Below are 20,260 nucleotides of genomic sequence, written 5' to 3' on the forward strand. Positions count from 1 at the left end.
TAGTATAGCGATAGGGTCCATCTTAGCCGTAACAATAGCCTATATATTATTCGAGAGGGTCTTTCTCGATAGCCGGAGGCCTATCATTTCTATAAGGGTTACGGTGCTATTAATGCCCGTAATATAGCTACCTTCCTATTTAAGGATCTGTTTTGCCGCTAGGGAACACCTTACGAGGTCATTTTAGACAACGCTACGAACAATATAGCTAAGGAGGTTTAAGCGCTACTTGTTTCGTACGGGGCGAAGAACGTTCGCATCTCCCCGTACTATCCCTAGTCGAATGCTATTATTAAGCGCGGCTATCGGTCGTTGATTGATGCCCTATCTAAGATAACTAATAGTAGCGATAGATTAATTCCTATTTCTACCCGCGTCCTAGCCCTTCTCTAGGCGGACCGAACTACTGTTATCGATACGACTAGACTTATACTAGCGGAACTTATAATTAGGAGGGACGCCGTTCTTCCTATTGAATTGTCCTATCGCACGTACGGCGTTTACGATTAGGGGTCTGTTCGTACTAGGACAGATCTTCTTACCCTACGGGCTAAGGCTCTTAAGGATATAACTACGACTTCTTAGGAGGGTCTTGCTCGGCAACGTCGCCTTCGGGAGGAAGCTAAGCAGTATTTTGATGACTATAATACTGTTGATTAGGAACCTCTAAAGGTTGGCGATATAGTCCTTCTATACCGGTCCGAACTAGAGTATAGTTACTCCTATAAGCTAGCCTTTAAGTAGAAGGGTCCTTATAGAGTAAAGGAGGTCCTTTACTCGGGTTCCGTATACCTTCTTTAGGAGCTAGATAGTGCTACCTTAAAGCACTCTCACCCTCGGGCTAATCTAAAGAAGATCGTTGAGTTACGCGAGCCTACCCGCCCTCCGCCGACCGAGGAGGAAGTTAGTGCCTCTACAGACCCTCTACCGTCCTTAGATACCTATCGGGAGGAGGATCCTACCGCTATTATAGATCCTATTCTACCTACGAACTATGCCTATCCCTAGATTCGCCTTAGTAAGCTATTAGGAATAACTTAAGAACAAAGGGAGGGTTATATACGGATTAACTATATATAGAGCGTTTCCGATGTTAATTCCGATTCTAATAGTGAACTAGACTTCTAGCTATCTAACTCTAACTCCGAGGAACCTAACTAGTCTAGCGATAAAGACCGCCTAGAATTATAGCTAGACGACCCCGAGACTGAATAATCGTATGTCCTTTCCTGCCTCTACTACGTTGCTTTCCTTACCTCTATTAACCATTCTCCGCGCTATTAATGTAGAGCGCTGCCCTTTAGCTTTAGTCCTTACTACCTGTTCCTACGGATGTTGATGCTCTTAGTTATTGCCCTCCTTTGCTTTTACCTTGTCTGTTGTTTTGCTCTTTTGTCTTTTGCCCTCGATTGATGTTGCTATAACTTTATTCCTTTGCTCTTGTTTCCTTAGATAGAACTGTACGAGGCGTGTTTTCCTAATAACACCCCGGGGGTAGCATTAGGAAAATGGCCGAACCTAACCCTCTACCCTTCTAGGACCACTTCCCTCTAGGTTCCTAGACTCTAGCAACTACCCTTAAGTAGCAACGACAATAAGGTACTCTGCTAGAGGATGTTCCTACTATAATCAGCACTAGTCGCGTAGAACACTAAGAAAGGGAGGATCCCTCTCCCTTCCTAGCTCTTAGATAGACGCAGCAACCTAGGCCTATAGCCTCTAAGGATAGGGACCTTAGGCCGCTAAGCTTAGTATCTAGAAGAAAGAAGAATGCACGGGCTACGTTTATATGCCTGCTGCTATAAAAGGTGATGCTGTATCTACAACGATAGTGCTATAGGCCAATATAAGCTGCGCTAGGCCTAGGCGATTTGCTCCTAGTTGCCGAGCATCTCTAGAGAAAAGCTAATGCTACCCCGGGGGTATTATTAGTCCCGCTAGCCTTACTACTATAGATTACTACTAGGTACTCGAACTAACTAGTCACATTTCGAGTGCGCGGGAATCTACGAAAGCTAGAGGTTAACAAAGGCGCGTAGTCGCTACTAGCAATTAGCTAGATCGATTGTTAAACTTTAGCCGCCCTACTAATAAAGGAGTCTCGTATACAGCTTCACTTTTTAGGGTCTATATATAATCGTTATCCGTTTGCTTTACCGGAATATACGGACTACGCTACCTTCGCACCCTATTTAAGGCGAGCCTTCTAAGCTCTTTCTTCTACTCGAATACTAACTAACTTACTACCGCCTACCCCCTCCCCCTTCTTCTATCTAAACCCTTCAATTATTATTAACAAGCTACGAACGTTTTTGCAAACTCGTTACTAACTCCTTTCCGCTCCGGTCGACTAAGATGTCTTCCGGCGCCCTAAATCCGCTAGGTGCTAGCAGTAGCAGCAACCCGCTAGCCCTAAACCTAGGCGTACTAGTCCCGATCGAAGCCCCCTCCGATAGCGCCTTAGCTACTGCAACTAGCCTCGAGCACTGCTTCTAGATCGTTACCGCCCTTAAAGACCCTTAAGAGAAGATCTAGAACGCTCGCACCCTACTACGCGTTATTAATAGGAACATTAAGAAGGCTGCTATCTTAGTTGCGTACGGTATAAACAACTTGCGTTAGTCTATCGGTGAGCGTATCTTTAAGCGCGAGGTTCTTAACGATATAGACATCGAACAAGCCTTTCCTATCGTCTATAGCCTCGAGACGGCCGGCACCTAGATTCGTTTACGCTTTAAGACCCTCGACTAGGCCTTCGAATATTAGGGAGGACTAAGCAGTCTTCCTAAGAGCCTTATTAACTTCGCCTACGGTAGACAAGAGCGTACTAATTAGGTCTCTTCGTTCGTTAACAAGTACAAGGTCCGTCGTTAAGGCGCCGAGTATCTTTCCCGTACTATAATCTATCGTATATCTATAGCTAGTAAGAAGGTAGGCAAGCAGTTACTTAACTTGTCCTTTGCGCTTAACGACTTTACGATAGCCTACTAGAAGAAGTACTACGATGCGATTGTCTAGGTCGATCTTAACGTATAGACAACTAAGGATCTACTAAAAGAGAAGGGCTATCGTATTAATAGTGCAAGCTTTATTGTTAAAGGTTAAGAGGCTCCTATCGTTAATGTCCTTAAACGTAAGGCTCTTCGCCTAGAAACCGAGGCCGATACGGCTACTAGTCTTGCGCTCGCTACAGAAATGTAGGCTAAAGATCGTCGCTCGACCCGCAACCGTAAGGTCCCTTAAGAAGTTCAAGACGAGCGCGCTAAGGCCGAAGTAGCGCGTAAGAAGGCATTGTATGCTCGCTAGGCCCTCCGTAAGGCTACTAAGAAGTACAGCACTCCTTTTAGTACCGACTATAGTACTAACTATAGTACTAACTATAGTAACTCGGATGTTAATATACTAGATGTACTACTAGAAGATGTCTCCTCCGAAGGCTCTTTTAGCGAGCGTAGAGATAGAGGCCTCTCGCCGATCCTATTAACTAAGAACATCTATAGTTCTTGTAAGGGCGACTCTATCGTACATCTTATTACCGAGATCGATATAGTTCCTAAAGCCGATATAGGTAAAGCTCCTGCCGCCCTATCTATCTGTTAATAGCTCGACGACCTTAGCAAGCTAGGTAAAGAGCGGTTTACTATATATACCAACTATGTTAAGAAGGCTGCTAAGGTCTGTAGTCTCTATGCTAGTGCTAAGACGAGTGTCCTTATTAGCCGCCTGTTGAAGATTAGACGTAATGTCGCTAATTAAGATGCCTTCGCTGCCCTTAAGGCTAATTAGGCCTATGCTAACTAGTTTCCTAGACGCCCTATTGCCGCCCCGACATCTCTAGGACTCTACGCGTTCAACCCTACTAGTACTATTACTCGCGCCCTTACGCCGACGGATCGCTAGAGCAAGTTCGTTACCGGTATCCTTAGCTAAGGCACTTCCTTCGACCGCTTTCGCTAAACTAGCAATGCTATCTTCCCTTAAGTCTTTAGCTAGTTATAAGAGCCTCGTAGAGTATATCTTCCTTTCCTTATCGACCTAATATAGGAGGAGTTTGAAATGTACCTTTAGTATATACGTGCGATGCCTAAGTCTAAGTAGGAAGGCCGCAATACCCTTTAAACTTATAGTATAAGCAACCAAATCGTCCGCTAGTACCCTGCCCTATAGCTCTTAGCTATCGCCCTTCGACCTGATTACGTATACGAGCTTATCTCCGTCCCTAAGCCTACTAAGTTCTTTAAGGTTAGCGGTACTTATAAAAACTGTCCTTCTAAGGAGTCTGCTTATCTCGGACAAGATGTAGTTAAGCTCGCAGCTAGCGAGGGTACTAGTTACCTACGTATTAAGGTCTGCCTTATGTCTAAGGATAAGACTAGCTGCTCTACTATTGTCGAAGGCATATATTAGCCCGAGGTCTTTGCGAACTAGGTTGAGAAGCTTAAGGCTCGTAGCCTAGTCCTACTAAGCAAGATCGGCAAGCTTACTAATAAGCACCTTACCGGCGACGACCTCGACTATATGTTCGATAGTTAGCCTAATAGTAAGGGGCGTAAAGCGGAGTAGATCCTCAACCCTCTAAAGGAATACGAGGTCTCTGTTTAGATGCTACACCTTCCGTATAGTAATCTAAAGACTAAGAGCAACCGTATATTAATTAACCTAGGCTACTCTCGCGTTATTAACGGCACTAAGGTTAAGGGCTACGAAAACTTAACAGTCTCTTAGGTTGCTAAAGCGTACCGCAATCTGACCGCCCTCCTAGCCTCTAACTCCTTCGTGCTATTCGCTTTCCCTACGGCTATCTTAGTCGAAGGCCTCGGCTACATCTCCGACGCCCTAGTTAGTAGGATTCCTTAGTTAAGTTACGTTGTTTAGAACGAAGTTAAACAGATCCTCTAGCTCAATAACGAAGGACTTAAGGAGTATCTATATAATTAGGAGAAAGCTGCGACGGAAAAGGCTACTAACCTCCTTATTAATTAAGCTTTCTACGAGGGATAGTACTTCGGTACTAATAGCTTTAACGCGTACGGAGGAGATTTAGAGAGCCGACTAGTAGATAAGGTTATTGTTAGTAAGGATTACGGCGCGTTAAAGCAACAGTAAGTCTGTATAGTGTTACTTAGGAAGTCGTTTTTGCATGATTATAGTATCTAGGATTAATGCTACCCCGGGGGTGTTATTACGGAGTTGTAAACATAGCCTTAGCTAAGACCGCTAAGGATGCATACATGTTTGTTTTGAGCGCGCAATATGAAGCGTATCTAGTTAGACACGAAGAAAGGGAGGGATATTGGCTAGTAACCGGCCCTACACCTATAGGCTAGTTTTGAGCCTATATAAGAGGCCTCCTTCTGTAGAGTAGACAGATTATCAACCTCGTACAGTATATTGTTTATGTTACACTTCTATAATGCCTATATTGTAGGGCTCTAGTCATTAGCCTAAGCGATAGTCTCGTCATCCTATCTTACTAAATATAGCTGCCTATATTGCTATAGGTTATGTTACCCTCGGTAGCCTATACTATTGCTACAAGTAGTGGTAGTAGTGTTGGTTCCCGTCCTTTACTGCCTATATCGTTATAGGTTATATTACCCTCGGTTGCCTATACTATTGCTGCTAGTAGTAGTAGTAGTAGTGTTGGTTTCCGTCCTTTAATAGTCTATACGGGACTTTATTTAATTAGTAGAGGGGTTAGAAAGTTTACTTACGGGTTTAGAAAAGTCTGCTGCGGAACACGTGATTCTATATTATATATACGAATACCCTTTGTTACTAGTCTAAGTAGAGATAGGTCTAGTCCCTTCTAAGACATTCACATTTACCGCGCGTCTCTGCCTAAATGCATACGGAGTGTAGTGTAGTCTACAATTAATCCAATTAATCTAGACCCCCCTAAATTGAATTAGATTGCTAGGACCCCTAGATTGGATTGAATTGGATTGCTTTAATAGGGGCTAGATTAGATTAGATTGAATTGCTAAATTAGCAAGACTAGGCGAAATTGGATTAGATTGAATTGCTAAGTCTACCTAATTTAGCCCTTTAGCCCCTAGATTAAATTGGATTGCTTCAAAAAGGGCTAGATTGAATTGGATTGCTTTAGAAAGGGGCTAGATTAAATTGAATTGGATTGCTTAGTCAGCAGGAATAAGCCGGATTGAATTGGATTGAATTGCTAAGCCAATCTAGATTGCAATCCGGGATTGATTGTAGACCACACTGACGGAGTGCGTGATTCACACTTTATGTCGAAGTAGCACAGAATTGCCGTCGTATTGCACATCAAAAGCTGCCATCAGATCGCGGCCAAACCTCACATTACGCACAGAAGCTTGCTTCTGCTGATGACACCTCCGGAGAAGCTTGAATGGCTTCTTCTGCCGCCCGGACATAGCGTCCCACACCCACTTCACACTTTCTGCGAACTTCAACTCCCACCCGCGACTTAGACGATGCAAAGCCGCAGACGACTCTGCCCTCCGCTGAGCGCAGAACAAGAAAAGCTCGAATCGACTCTGAAACGTGGGCTCCACTTGAGAGATTGCGTTCTCCTTGGATCTGGAGGACTTGCTACAAGTGCTCTTTGGCGACTTCTGGTCGATGTTTCTAGGTTGGGATGTCTAGTCTGCGTGCGTCGAGTCGCGGTGTCTGCTTTGCGTCGCATCAGGTCGTGATATCGTGTCTCTCTGAGCATAGCTGTTAAGAACGTTTTGTACGGAATGGGCCAGCGTAGCACGTTCATCGAGAGTCTTGAGCGCAGGCGCAAACAGCTTGCTTAGGATTCGCAGCTTGAGATCATGGTCGGTCGTAGAAGCACATGTTGCTGAGTCGAGTCTCTTGTTTGGTGTAATCGAAAGCTCCATTTGCGTACCAGCGCTTATTGTCTTCGATCCCTCCGTTTGCGTACTAGCGCTGCTTGTCTCCGATCCGTAACTCTCAGGTGGCCATGCAAGAAGGCCTCTAGTTTCGAGCTCTGCGATGATGGCGGTCCATATCCGTCGGAATGTCTTCCGATGTCGTCGGAGCGATTTGTTTTGTATCCGATGGGTCCTGCTGCTGTTTCTGTGCTTGTCTGTCTAACTGTTGAGCGGATTACAGTCTACCATTATAGATCTTATGATTCCGTTCCTCGTACTACTGTCAGGCAACTTGGGCTCTGCTATGCTTTCTCTACCGAGGCTACGCTGTCTCTCGCGGTTCAGGAGTACACCTTGCAACCTTGTCCTAGAGGTCTCTCATTTGAGTTGTTCCTTAACTAGTGCTCGGGAGCAAACGACCTTCGCACGCCAGGACGTAGCGCTGTCTGCGTGATGGTTCCTCAAGCACAGAACTGCTTCCAATCGGCAGGCGAGTCCACATTCGTGCTTGCGGCTGATCCAGCGACTCCAAAGCAACTGAAAAGCAGCTAAAAGATGACCAAGCGTCGTTCCAGGCCACCAAGCGACGAGCTGGCACTCAGCCATCTCCTGGAACATCGTATCAGTGCAAGCGGCCCGGAGTATCTGGTTCAGTGGATGCCCTCGCTGCTGGACCGCGAACAGGTCATCGCTCGCTCTGATGGAACCGCGTTCGTCGAATTGAATGGCGAGGAGTTCGACGTCAAACTGAGCGTTCCCAAGGGACCTACACAATCATGGATCTTTTGGAGGCCGTCCTGGATCTCTCGAGTGGACTTGCTAGATTCACCGGACGTGGACATGGAAGTTGTCGATATGACAAGTTTTGAGCCTGTGCTCTGTGATTCACGTACCTCGCGATCATTGCCAGATGGAAGGTTCATGCCCGATGCCGGCTGTGATCACCCGGTCAGTTTCCTCGAGAGGCTGCACGCCCCTCTATCCACCAAAGACGATGCAAGCGGCCGTTGGTCTCAGCATGGCCCACCAAATGGGACGATGGGCATTGGGATGGAGCCCAGACAGCCCTTGATCTTTACGGACCAATTCTGTGAACGGAAGCTCCTTGTCAATGTTGCAAACACACGATCTCGAGACGCCATAGCCCTGCAAGTGGTCGGACTTGCACTGAAAGTGCCGTGCAACAACTGCGCAGGCGGAAAAGGCACGTTTTCACGCTGCGTGATTGATGCCAACCGCTCGGCGTTCAACGACGCGTGTGCCAATTGTGCCTTCCGAGGCCTTCGGAGCTCACCATGCAGCGTGGCAGGAGAGAACTGTAAGTACAGAGACATGGTTTGCAATGGATGGCAATGACGCTAAGTGCGTGCAGGTGCAGTCATCGAGTCGACATATAAGTCGGTTGCACAGCAGCTTCAATCCCGCCCTCAAGTGACCGAAGTCGTGCGGGCCGATCCTGTCCATGGAGAGACGTCGCCTTGTCTATCACGCAAAGGCAGAGCTATCACCACGTCTGCAGATCAGCCCGTGCGGAGGAAGCCAGAAATGACCGTCAGAGCTGCGCGCAGTCCTGCTAAGTCACGAGAAGCTACGGGGTCTTCAAGCAGTCGAAAGACGAGTTTGAAGAGTACGAAAATCGTGCGAGGACGCCTAGCAAATCCCTACGCGCGAGGAACACGAAGAATACCGACTGGGTGGCGAGTAGGAGAAGAGACATCCGCCGTGTCCGGTATCGATGTGATGCTCTTCGCGGGGCATTTTACCACAGCGCTTATGATTCTTGGGTAGCAGAAAGAGTCAGAAAGCAGAAGAAGCTACGGTATCAATCCATTGAAGCTTTTCTGCTAGCAGGCTACTCGAAGGACTTGGAACGCGATGCTGCAGGCATCCTGGCAGGAGATTCAAAAGCTTCGCATTTCTCGTGAGGCTTGGTGGAACAGGCGAGTCTCAGCATGCTTGTTTGAGAAGGCATACCGGTCCTTGATGATGCACTTGAAATCACTCACATAGTCATGCATACCTTTTGGTCTTCCGGGCACGAAACCGGCCCCAATTGTGTGCCTATTGCTGCAGTGCAACGTCCATAGCGCAACGCCGATCCCCATGTTCTTCAGAGCACAGCCAACACGTTCCGTGCATTTCTACAGGCTTGAAGCAAAGCCCGACATGTCTGCCGCTGAGACGTATGTAGAAACGCGTCAAGCCAGGTGACTGCACGAAGTAGGCGACGATCTTGCGAGAGGACGAGGCTGCATCGACTTGCATGGCAAAGTCAACCTGGGAATGAATTTGGAAAGTGACGAGGACGAGCTCCCGATGGGTGACATCCTGCTCGACATTGGCCGCAAACGTCTTGGGTGGCTGCAATGGCAGGTATTCAGGAAAGAACCGAAAGTCTCTGAACAGAACTGGGCATTCCATGAGCTCTCTATGGCCATACCGCGGAGATTTGCACGTGACGATCCAGAAATTGTCCGCCAGCTGTGTCACGCTTTGAAAAGAGCGTTCGCCGCCTTTGAAGGCTTCCACGCAGGCCTGTTCCAGCTCCAGCCTGGATTCCGCTGAGTCGGGCGCCACCGGAATCTCTGGAGTGCCGACCGGGAGGTAAAAGACGTAAAGATCAAGCTCATCGGATGAAGGCAGGTAGCAGTGCCACTTGACCGCCACAATGTCGCAGACATGGTCGTCGAACCACGAGTCAGATGAAATGGAGGCCTTCGTTGACACCTTGTCTGTATTCTTGGCAGTTTTGTTCGCAGGAGCGGAGGCATTTTGCTTCGCCGTTCTACGGCCATCGACGCCGAGAGCTTCACGCACCCACTCTTCCGGAGCGGGTCTCTTCTGCAAGACTGCACGCTTGTTGTTGACGGCAGATATAGTACGAGAGGCTCCGATCTTTGCAAGGTCCTTGGCGATTGCCCCAGAAGGCCGCTGAAGCCGCATGCCTTTCAATACAATCTCTTCCTCCTGCTCAGACCAGTCTCGCTTTTTCCCTTGCGTCGGACTGTCGGAACCGTCTTCGAGATGCTCGAATAGCGTTCCGTCCACATTCCGTCCGCATCTGTCCGTTCCCGGGCCCGAAAAGAAGTAACGAGACCGAAGCGACGCACTCTGGCTGTGGGGCGATGAACGAGTCCAAGATGTCGCGGGAGTCCTTGAGCCGTCGTCAAGGTGTCTCGCGCGTCCTGGAAGCTCCGCTTCAGTAGTAACAGCGTCCGCAGGACCACTCTTGCTCCCAAGAGCGGCATGCTTCATGTAATCGTGCGCATCGCTGTGCCGATCCAGCGAGACATGCTCGGAAGGATGGTGTATTTCTTGCCTAGATTTGGAGACAGTCTCGTCATGCTCAGTGTCCATTGCCGCGTTAGTCAGGTCCACGAAGGCCTTCTTCGTCTGAGCGCGCAATATGTCCACGACTTTCTCAGCTCCTGCACCATTGATGCCGTGAGAACGGAGTATGCCGTCAAGATCAACGAAAGCCCGCTTGATCGATGCCGCCTCGGACAGGTGGACTTTAGGGAGTATCAGATCATCGAGAATTGTCTCCACGGCCGGCGCAAAGAGGCGCGGCGGGATGGTGCTTGCGCTGAGGATCTTAAGACAATGGCCCAAAGCCTCATTGGTCGAGTCCATGATGTGGTTTGGGGCGTGACCGGGGTAGTTTGAAGTTTTGATGCCCAGTGTGTGTTGGGGATGAGAAATGTTGTGGTGCTGAGAGTTCTCGCTGTTGCCCCCTTGCTCTTCATCATCGGTTTGGTAAGAAGCATTGCGAGAGGGAGAGCGCGAGGCCGAGTCGCGCGATTCGCCGGGTTCCATGAATGACTTGGTCTTTCGCTGAGGTGGTTCGATCGAATCACTCCTGCGTTTTGTTCCTTGTGCCACGCCATTGACGGTCCGCTTGGGCAGTGTCATCTCTTGCGTTCTTCGCAATGTCAGCGCTGGAAAAGTCGCCGCAGACGTCGATAGTGATACATACGTCCCTTGGACACTCTGATGCAACTTCAAGCTGTCCTTCGGATAGGCAACACGCCCTGGAAATCTACGTTATGGCGGTGGGCGCGAGACTTCGCCCGCCATGCCAAAACAGTGAACACCCCTCTGAGGCTCTGGCCTGGTCCAGCTAAGGATGTTGACGCCATCTGCCGGATGTCGGGTCGACAGCTGGGGTAGCTATGGATTGGACCGAGAACACAGCTTGATGAAGTTCCTTGATTGAAATGGGTTCCAGCCATGCAACAGATCCACGACGAAGGGTGGTGACTGCTGTTTAACCATGATGATAGACATCGAGGTGTTTGCACCTAAGATCTGCGGATGACATTCCACGTGTATGGTGCATCAAACCCATTGGGAAAGGGGATTGTCCAGGGTAGCTTGTCTTGCGAGGGCTGGGACTCAATAATGGCAATCTTCCAGCACCAACAGAGCCTCTCCCCTATTCGTAGTTTCGTCCAATGGCAAACCCTTGCTGACTTTGAACGAGGACAACGTGAAGCAGAGGGACGGCGTCGTGGAGCGAGGCCGCCAGTCCTCTTCGGAAGGCACGTCTAGGTAGCATTCTCAGTTTTGATTCACTAGTTTTTGGATGATAGCATTCCGGGCAATTCGCGAACGACGAGCTTCTCGATGGGTTCGCCGGGACCCATAACGCCTCGCAGGCGACAGCCGCCCGAACGATTGGTAGATGTCCTGCAACGCGATGTACGTCCGACGATGGTGCTGCCTGTGCCAGATGATGAAATCCCATCTTCGCCTTCCGACGCTCATCGGCGCATCGCTCCAGGAAGCGATCCAATCGAGGCAGACTTCGGTGTAGCGACGATTTTAGAGAGGGTCACGGAATCTGGGCTCGATTCATATCTGGTGAGTTGGCAGCCGACAGATGTTAGGGCAGATCAAGTGATCGAAGAAGATGGTGAAAGATTTGTAGACATTGATGGCGTGCGATACGGCCCGGTCGAGGAGATCTTGGGACTGGAAGAGCATGCCAATGGTGCGGATACAGTCACAGTGGTCTGGCGGGAATCGTGGAGATCGGTCTGGAGATTGGGACGAGCGTTGGGCTGCGTGGCCGAATACTACAGAACGCATCCGGAGGAAGACGAAGTACGGAAGTTGCAGCCTCGCTTCTGGAATTGGTACAAGCTGGATCCGGAGAAGTTGCGACTCCAGATTGAGGCGATGTCTTGGGCCGAAGTGGAACTCGATGGCAGTGACTTTGAGCCCGAAGACATCAACTACACAAAGCCCTTGATGACGCTGTGCAAGCGTCTGCTGAAGCAGAAAGCTCATCCGTGGGTTCGTCTCCTCAACATGCCGGTCATGCGGCTCCTCACATTCACTCGACGCTGGATTGAGAAGGGCCACTTTCACATTGAGCGAATGTCGAACCTGAAAGCCATGTTGGTGCACTGTGTTGGCACCGAGAAGATGGATCGCTGCAGTGCCTGCGCTGATCCCCAGGGTGAAGTGCCCTTCAAGGGATGCGTTGTGGACGATGCCGAATTTCGTGGAGCATGCACCAATTGTGTCGTGTTGGGAGGTGGACGGGAGCAGCAATGCGAATGGCATCATGGCAGTACGCGAGACTGATCCCGCCGTGACGACCTGAGTGCTGACAATGTACAGTCCGTTCATGCGAACGAAACGGTTCGAGGCCAGCCGGAGACGTCATAAAGTCGAGAGAAGAGGTCGAAGAAGGACTCACTGACGGCGGTCGAAGCAGTAAGTCTGAGCGGAAACGAAGCGGCCTGAATGCTGATGCTTTGCAGCGGAAGAGTTCGAGACCGGAGAAAGTCAGCCGACTCCGGCCAACGACCGTTCGAGTAAGTCATGGCGGAAATGTAAGGATCGGAATGCTGACGATCTGCAGCGGAGGAGGAAGACTTCCTGACAGGAGAAAGTCAGCTGAGTCCGGCCAACGACCATTGGATGTCGGGAGGTCTGGGTGATGCTTCCGACAACGACGTGTCGGAAAGAGAATCAGGCGGACAACCACCTGTCGACAAATCCGGTATGAAAAAAAAAGTCCGCCCCTATCAGGCAACAAGATGCTGACGAGAGCCAGTTGAAGTGCCAGACAGCCGCCCCGCAACACCATGCACGACGGAAGATGATGAGCCGAACAAATTGGCCTCAGATCCCCAAACAGGAGAGCGGGGTGCGACACATCAGTCTCCATGGGCGACTGGCGGACAGGAATTCTTTTCCAAAGGGTCGAGTGGTCTTTTCGTCACGCCCGAAAGAGAGCGTGATGGCCCGAAAGCCGAAGCTTCTCGCCACGCCTCACGATCGGAGTCTGTCTTGGCCTTCCGCCCAGCCTCTCATGCTGTGTTTGCAGGTCCAACGGCGGGAAGCCTGTGGCCCGAACCGTCCCGGTCGATGACGAGCGAAGGCCGCATTGGTTGGGCCCCGGCGAAGAAGAAGCGCAGAGATGAGGCTCTTCCCACTGCGAGCACTCCGCAGCCGAAGCGCCAACGAGCGTCCTTAGAGCCAAGTACTCCCCGAGTCGGCAAGCACAAGGCATGCGGGAACAGCTTCACTTGTCTCGATCGCGATGTTGGATGTCCAGACGGCTTGAGTGGAAGAAGCATGATCTACAGCAATCATCGGTTCGACGGTAGTGGGCAAGCTGTGACGCGTCAGCTCAGTCACATGACAAGCACGTGACTTCTTGGCCTGAAGAATTTTCATTGTATTTTAGACTATAGAATAGAGCAGAACATAGGCAATCAACGAAGCCAATTCAACCGCCGGCAATGCAGTATTACGTAAGTAATCCACTGCGCTGTGCGTGATAGTTATAAGCCCGGATTTAATCCGCGGTATTAGAGACTTCTACAGTAGGAAAGAATTTTTCCATCCTACGAGACCTTCAACAATCGACAACAATCGACAGTCTTAACGGCACTAAGAAACAACTATTCAAGCTTCTACAAGCCTCTACAATCGTTTCGAATTCAGTATATCCTTAATAGCCCTCTCATCAGCTAGTCGCCTCGGTAGCAGCAAGCTTATTATCCTTCGTAGACCCAATAATTAGGATCGATAGTTTAAGCAAACTAAGACGTATCTAACTAGATATAAGACCTAGGTCCTTGCTGACCTATATTCGACTAAGCTAACTGAACTAGCACAACCCCTTCTCCCGGAATTCGATATGGAACAACTTATAAGCAATCCCCTATATTAGGCTAGGGCAAAGCTTACTAAGGAACACTTTGATATAAGGAAGGCGGAGTTTGAACGCTTTAGGACAGCTCGCAATAAGATAATTGAATATCTAGCTACAACTGTAGACATTCGTTATTATTCAGAGATTACTAATCCTAATGCAGACAACGTAGTACCAACTATACGGCTTATTCTAACTCGATTGAAGAACAAGCTTATACCTAACACTTAATAGCAAAGGACTGCCCTTAGCAAGGAGCTTCACCGCCTTGTAAATTCCAAGCAGGTAAAGGACCCCGAGCACTGGTATAAGGAATAGCTTGACCTTTATAAGACAATGAAACGCATACAACACCCGGAATTTGACAACTTAGTAACCTACCTATATACTGCAGTTATAAATGTAGATAAGACCTATAGTAAAGGGCTCTATATAATGCACTAGGTAGGGCTATTAGTCAACAACTTCTATCAACTGATTAGCATAGTACGAGAATATGCCCGCAATATGCTAGGTACTTCTAAGAAGGGTTCATCCTTTGGCATTATCTACGAAGAAGGTGAAGCTAGTGCCAACGCCGCTCTGCAAGCTGCAGACGACAACGATAAGCCTAACAAGAACAAGGGCCGCAGTAACAGTGGCAACCGTATACTAAAGACCTGTGCTAAGCTTACTAGTATAGGTGAGAAGAAGGCATATGAAAACCGCGGTAAGTGTACTGTAGTGAACTACCGACTTCGTAAACAAGTTGAAGAGAAGGATAAGGACAACAAGTAGAAAGGAAAGCTAAAGTACTTTGAATCCTACCTACGTAAGAACAAGGGCTTCTGCTTAAGACAGGCTAAGTTCTTTAAGGACCTACTAGCCATTAAGATTGCCCAGCAGTACTATAGACTCTCGTCTGAAGATAGAGACGATGCTAGAACAGGAAATGGATTAGACAAAGTCTCACTAGCCTGCTTCTTCAAACCTAACATACTAGACCTATTAGCCTTTGCATCAGTTACTCTTATACCAACCACCCATCTGTTAATAGCTACAAACAGGAACAAGAAATGGAACCCCTTCATTAGACTAATGTATAATAGCGGATCTAACTGCAACATTGTCAACTACCCTAGTCGCTTCAACTTTTAGGCTATATTTATTCCACCGCGAGCCACTATAGTAACTGGTACGGGATACAATAAAGTCATCGCAATCGGAAGGGCATCCTTCACTGTTATTTCAGTAGCAGGTAAACCCCTAACTATTAAACTAAAGGAATGCCTCTATATCCCTAACTTCTATACTAATATTGTTAGAGGAGCAATCTTCTATTACCGTAGGTTTAAGCACAATAAGCTTGATGATGTCCTTTACAATCCATAAGGGAAACTACTAGTCCCTCTTATTAGACCGGACAACTACATGCCCTATTTCGACATTACCTACGAAGCAGACGGTAAACCTCCGCTCGAATAGCCAATAGGGGATGAAGGCAAACCATATCTATACCCCTTCTAACTGTCTCAGTTATCCTATGCAACAGCCCGTCGCTCCGTACGCCTACTACCTCTAAGGAAGCTTACACTGAAGCAAATACATAAAGTGTTTAGGCACCTAGGTGCTGAAAGAGCAGAAGAGCTAGTTAACAGGGTTAATAGGATAAAAAGGGATCATACATATAATAATGAGGTACTAAGAACACCACTGTGCCCTATATATACATAAGCAAAGGGCAAGAGGCTCATTTCAAGGAGACTAAGACACTATAATGTGTCAATATTAACTATATATAGGCACATTGCAGCCGATTTGATACAACTGGACCCGGCCTACAATGGTAACTAGTACATCTTTCACGTATACGACTTGAATACTAGACTTTATTTCACATAGACAATCAGTAATCGACAGGAATCAACTCTTCTATAATGCTAGAACCAAATAGCCACTTTCGTACGCAGCATTGGGCGAGACATCATCTGTTTGTTATCTAATAATAAAGGAGGCATCTCAGGCCTTCGGTTTCGATCGTATTTGCGCAATAACCACACTACCTAGAGGCTAACAGCCCCGTACATATCAGAACAGGACCCAGCTAAGCGAGCAGGCCGTACTATTATTGAGGTGGCTCGAGCCTTAATAATACATACTGGGTTCCCTCACAACCTATAGCTAGAAGCAGTTTATATAGCTACCTTCCTCGCCAATAGATTACTAAGGTCTCGAACCGCTAACTTACTAATGCGAACACTATATGAGATTAGCACTAGGCATAAGCCAAATGTAGCCTATATCTACTAGTTTAGTACAAGGGCATATCCAGTGATCTACGGCATAGAGACAGCCAATAGCAATAGCAAAAGGAAGGCTATACTGCCAAACACTATGAAAGTAGCCTTACGGACTTACATTGGGTACCTATATAGTTATAAGGGACACTCTATCTATAGGATATAGGTGCCCTCAAGGATAACAGTGCTACGCACAAGAGATATTATATTTGACGAAACCAAGTTCTACAACGGCTATAATAACGACCTAGGCGTTGTTATAACTAACTAAGAGCTTGCAGAAGAATACAGTGATCTCGAAGAAGTACAAGCACCCGCCTCGGAGCATTAGTTTGACGAACTTCGAGAAGCCTACGACACACCTCTAGACCTTATCAGGTTTGGAGCTAAGGGGGTGGATACACTAACAGGGCCTAGTCGACTCATAATAGTTAACAGGCTAACAGATGACCCTATTAGACTAGAACTACTACTACCTCAACCACCAGCACTAGCTGAGCTATAGCTTGTATAGGTACCTATATAGAAACGAGACTTTCCAATTGATCTACGCGAAATACTACAACCGCGTAATAATATGCTAGATGGACTAGTAGAACCAACCATTAATCAGCAACCTAAGAACGATGCCAGCAATAAAGCCCCTAATAATAATGTAGACGCACTAGGTCATACAGATAATATAGACTTCAACTTGCTACGTGCTAAGCTAGCCGAATTGCTAATGCCAATTGAAGCCGCTAACGTATCTCATCGTTACTTACTAAACACAGGAGGGCCGCATTATCGAGTTAACAACCCAAACAAACGACAGCGAGCAGCGGCTATCTACCGAGCCGGCCGTTACTATATTAGCGACCGAGAACAAGCGAGAAACCTCCTTCTATTTAGCAACCTTTGTATAGCCGCAGAGCATAAAGCACGCTTTATACAGCCAACTCGATCTAATGAGTCTAATTCACCAGACCCGCTAGCGCTACCACTTCCACGAGACGAGAGCGATCCAACCCTTATACCGAAGGTCTCAGACCTACTAGCAGAGCCACGTAACTAGCGATAGGTACTTAAGAGCCGGTTCAAGGAACAATAGATATATACTGCAAGAGTTGAATTCAACAAGGCACTGAAGATACGTACCTTTAAATAGGTGGATCTGAATACACTAGATAAGCCTAATCTTCTGCCTCTTACTTAGGTATTCAAATACAAGGGTAATGCTAATAGCCGACTGATTAAGTTCAAAGCAAGAGTATATGCAAGAGGGGACCTTTAGAAGAACACACACTTAGACACCTATACCTCAACACTAGCTGCACGAGTTTTCAGAGCCCTTATAGCTATCGTAGCTAAGTTTAACCTAGAAGCTAAGCAAATGGATACAGTTAATGCCTTCCTCAATGCTATGTTCCTATATACGCTATACCTTAGACCGCCTAATGGATTTGAGTAGAAGGGTAAGGTGTTGAAACTAATCCAAGCACTCTATAGTCTATAGGAGTTACCTCGACTATAGTATAACCACTTCACTACAACACTGGAAAACAAACTTGGTATACAACTAGTAGACAATGTAGACTGCCTGTATACCGACCTAGACAAACAGGTATTCATCTTCTTCTACGTAGACGACATAGTACTATTGTATTACCGCTAACACAGACAGAAAGCAATGGACCTTAAGTAGAAGCTAATGAAGGAGTATAAGCTCAGTAACCTAGGGAAACTCTTATGGTTCCTCGGTATTAAAGTTATACGTAACAGACAGAACAGAAAGCTATAGTTGTCACAAAAGGCATACACTAAGAAGATAGGTCAACGTTATAGAATTGATCCTAAGAATAGCAGGCGAGCAGAGGCACTATTGCCGACTGGATACGAACTATACGAGAAACCCTCTAACAAGGAGACTCGTTATATAGACTTATTAGCAATCCTAGCATACTAGAGCCGTATAGGTTCACTCAACTTTGCAGCGGTACAAACCCGGCCGGACATAGCTAAGGCGGTCTCTATGCTGTTAAAAGCCCTTCAGAATCTACGGCAAGAAGATATAGCCGCTGCCAATTGGTATATTAAATACCTGCTACAAACAAAGCACCTATGCTTGGAATACAACGCTAGCGGACCAACAATTACCGTTCACTCAAGCCAATAGCTTTATGAATTCTACGGAGCTTCTAACGCATCCTATAGTGACTATAAGGGCACGAGACAGTCGTTAGAGGGATGGATATTCAGCCTATTCAATGGACCAGTTAATTAGAAGGCAGCACGACAGTTAACTGTTACTAAATCTACGACTGAAGCTAAACTGCTAGCTGCCTTATATACAGGCTTAGAATTGATCTAGTAGAAGCGTTTCTTCAACAATATTAGCCTCACTTTAGACAGCATTCCTATGCTGTACTGTAACAATACACAGACCATCCGCATCATTAAGGCTAATGCTAGCAAACTAGACACGAAGCTCCGCTATATAGATATTTACTAGTGCTAGCTAAGGCAAGAACATAAGACTGGAAGGATTCAATGCGAATACCTAGCTATATAGGACATACTAGCCGATGGAATAACTAAGCTCTATAGGCCGCAGAACTAGAAGAGGTTCATTAAACAGCTGAGACTGACTGAACCACCTAACCTAACAACTAACTAAGATGTATAGTTGTAGGGGCATATAAGGAAGCAACTCTTCCTCTAACAACCTCTTCCTCTTTAGCAATACGAAGACAACTCTATATAATAGGTAGTAGTGGCCCCCCCCTATTCACTACCAATTGTAACTAAGTCGATTGAGTACACCTTCATCGATTGGCGCTAACAAAAGTGTCTAATACGATAGCGACGACCAATCAGGACAAGGGATTCAACCTTACCTTCTAATAGGAAACAAACAATAGTATAGGCAACCTTACCTTGCGGGTTACGTTACTGTCGCCGTTGCCTATATCATTACTTCGAGCGTTACTTCTACCAACCAATAATAAGTCTGCGGCGATTGTATCAGTACTAGTAATGATAGTACAGTAGTCTTAGCTAAGGGTGGCGTCCTTAGTTAAGTTATCTATCCTAATTTATTAAATCTGTTCAACCAATGTATACCTCACTTGATCCTTCCGTCCAATTAAATAGACGCTACCTATACGATTGATCTGATAACCGATAGTAATAGTATAAAGGGCTCAGTTCAAATTGAACTAACTTTACTGCACGATACGAGTACTTAGATGAGGCTCAATAGTGTCGGTCTGTGCTTAGACTACGTAGGAAGACAACAGTTCCTAGTAACAGGGGCTATATGTGAAGGTGCACATGCAGTCCGGATTATATAACGATATCCTTCTAGGGTAATCGGGGTATAAAATAAGACTCTCTTATATATAGTGTAGATTCAAACCATTTTTTTAGTGTTTTGATAAAGCACTATATAAGAAGTCGAAAGGATTAATTTTTCTTTTGTTTACATATAAAGAAGCATTAACTACCTTGCCTAAAATGGAAGGCACTCCCCTTTTTTGTACAAGCTGAGGGGGTATATAACGCGTCAGCTCAGTCATATAACAAGTACGTGACTTCTTGGCCTAAAGAATTTTCATTGTATTTTAGACTATAGAATAGAGCAGAACATAGGCAATCAACGAAGCCAATTCAACCGCCGGCAATGCAGTATTACGTAAGTAATCCACTGCGCTGTGCGTAATACAAGCCAGTCCCGCTGAAGTGCGCTTCATTGTCGGCCGATGCAGTTGTGCGAATGCCGAGAAGTTGAGGCGTGCATATCGAGATCACATTGCGCACAGAAAAGAGCGCGGGATGAGTGTCGAGGGCCTGTCGTTTGAAACAGTGATGTCGCAGAGATTCTGGGAAGTTTTGAACGAGGTCATCAGACTGGGATGTCCGCCTCAGCCGGGGGTGGGCTTTGCGCCAGGAGAAGAGATCGTTCT

General features: G+C 47.0%; 4 protein-coding genes across 4 annotated transcripts; 2 read left to right on the forward strand and 2 right to left on the reverse strand.

Moving 5' to 3' along the window:
- Positions 1 to 6,140: 6,140 nt before the first annotated feature.
- MYCFIDRAFT_177446 (uncharacterized protein) lies at positions 6,141 to 7,365 on the reverse strand (the record flags this gene model as incomplete). The annotated part of the gene is made up of 8 exons (XM_007931228.1): positions 6,141 to 6,191; positions 6,227 to 6,247; positions 6,288 to 6,488; positions 6,521 to 6,688; positions 6,723 to 6,890; positions 6,941 to 7,062; positions 7,088 to 7,240; positions 7,281 to 7,365. The coding sequence occupies 8 exons, from the start codon at positions 7,363 to 7,365 to the stop codon at positions 6,141 to 6,143; spliced, it is 969 nt and encodes a 322-aa protein (XP_007929419.1).
- A 53-nt stretch (positions 7,366 to 7,418) lies between these two features.
- MYCFIDRAFT_177447 (uncharacterized protein) lies at positions 7,419 to 8,827 on the forward strand (the record flags this gene model as incomplete). Its single annotated transcript, XM_007931229.1, has 6 exons — positions 7,419 to 8,119; positions 8,143 to 8,165; positions 8,192 to 8,235; positions 8,262 to 8,501; positions 8,546 to 8,784; positions 8,809 to 8,827. The coding sequence occupies 6 exons, from the start codon at positions 7,419 to 7,421 to the stop codon at positions 8,825 to 8,827; spliced, it is 1,266 nt and encodes a 421-aa protein (XP_007929420.1).
- A 38-nt stretch (positions 8,828 to 8,865) lies between these two features.
- MYCFIDRAFT_177448 (uncharacterized protein) lies at positions 8,866 to 11,150 on the reverse strand (the record flags this gene model as incomplete). Its single annotated transcript, XM_007931230.1, has 4 exons — positions 8,866 to 8,924; positions 8,957 to 10,853; positions 10,892 to 11,024; positions 11,056 to 11,150. 4 exons carry the CDS (start codon positions 11,148 to 11,150, stop codon positions 8,866 to 8,868), a joined length of 2,184 nt encoding a protein of 727 aa, XP_007929421.1.
- Positions 11,151 to 11,177: 27 nt separating this feature from the next.
- Positions 11,178 to 13,767, forward strand: MYCFIDRAFT_177449 (uncharacterized protein; the record flags this gene model as incomplete). Its single annotated transcript, XM_007931231.1, has 10 exons — positions 11,178 to 11,408; positions 11,442 to 12,405; positions 12,443 to 12,462; positions 12,492 to 12,532; positions 12,586 to 12,692; positions 12,736 to 12,890; positions 12,927 to 13,496; positions 13,526 to 13,557; positions 13,591 to 13,656; positions 13,695 to 13,767. The coding sequence occupies 10 exons, from the start codon at positions 11,178 to 11,180 to the stop codon at positions 13,765 to 13,767; spliced, it is 2,259 nt and encodes a 752-aa protein (XP_007929422.1).
- Between the last annotated feature and the right edge of the window lie 6,493 nt (positions 13,768 to 20,260).

Source organism: Pseudocercospora fijiensis (assembly GCF_000340215.1).
Source record: "Pseudocercospora fijiensis CIRAD86 unplaced genomic scaffold MYCFIscaffold_7, whole genome shotgun sequence".
Classification (NCBI taxonomy): Eukaryota; Fungi; Ascomycota; class Dothideomycetes; order Mycosphaerellales; family Mycosphaerellaceae; genus Pseudocercospora; species Pseudocercospora fijiensis.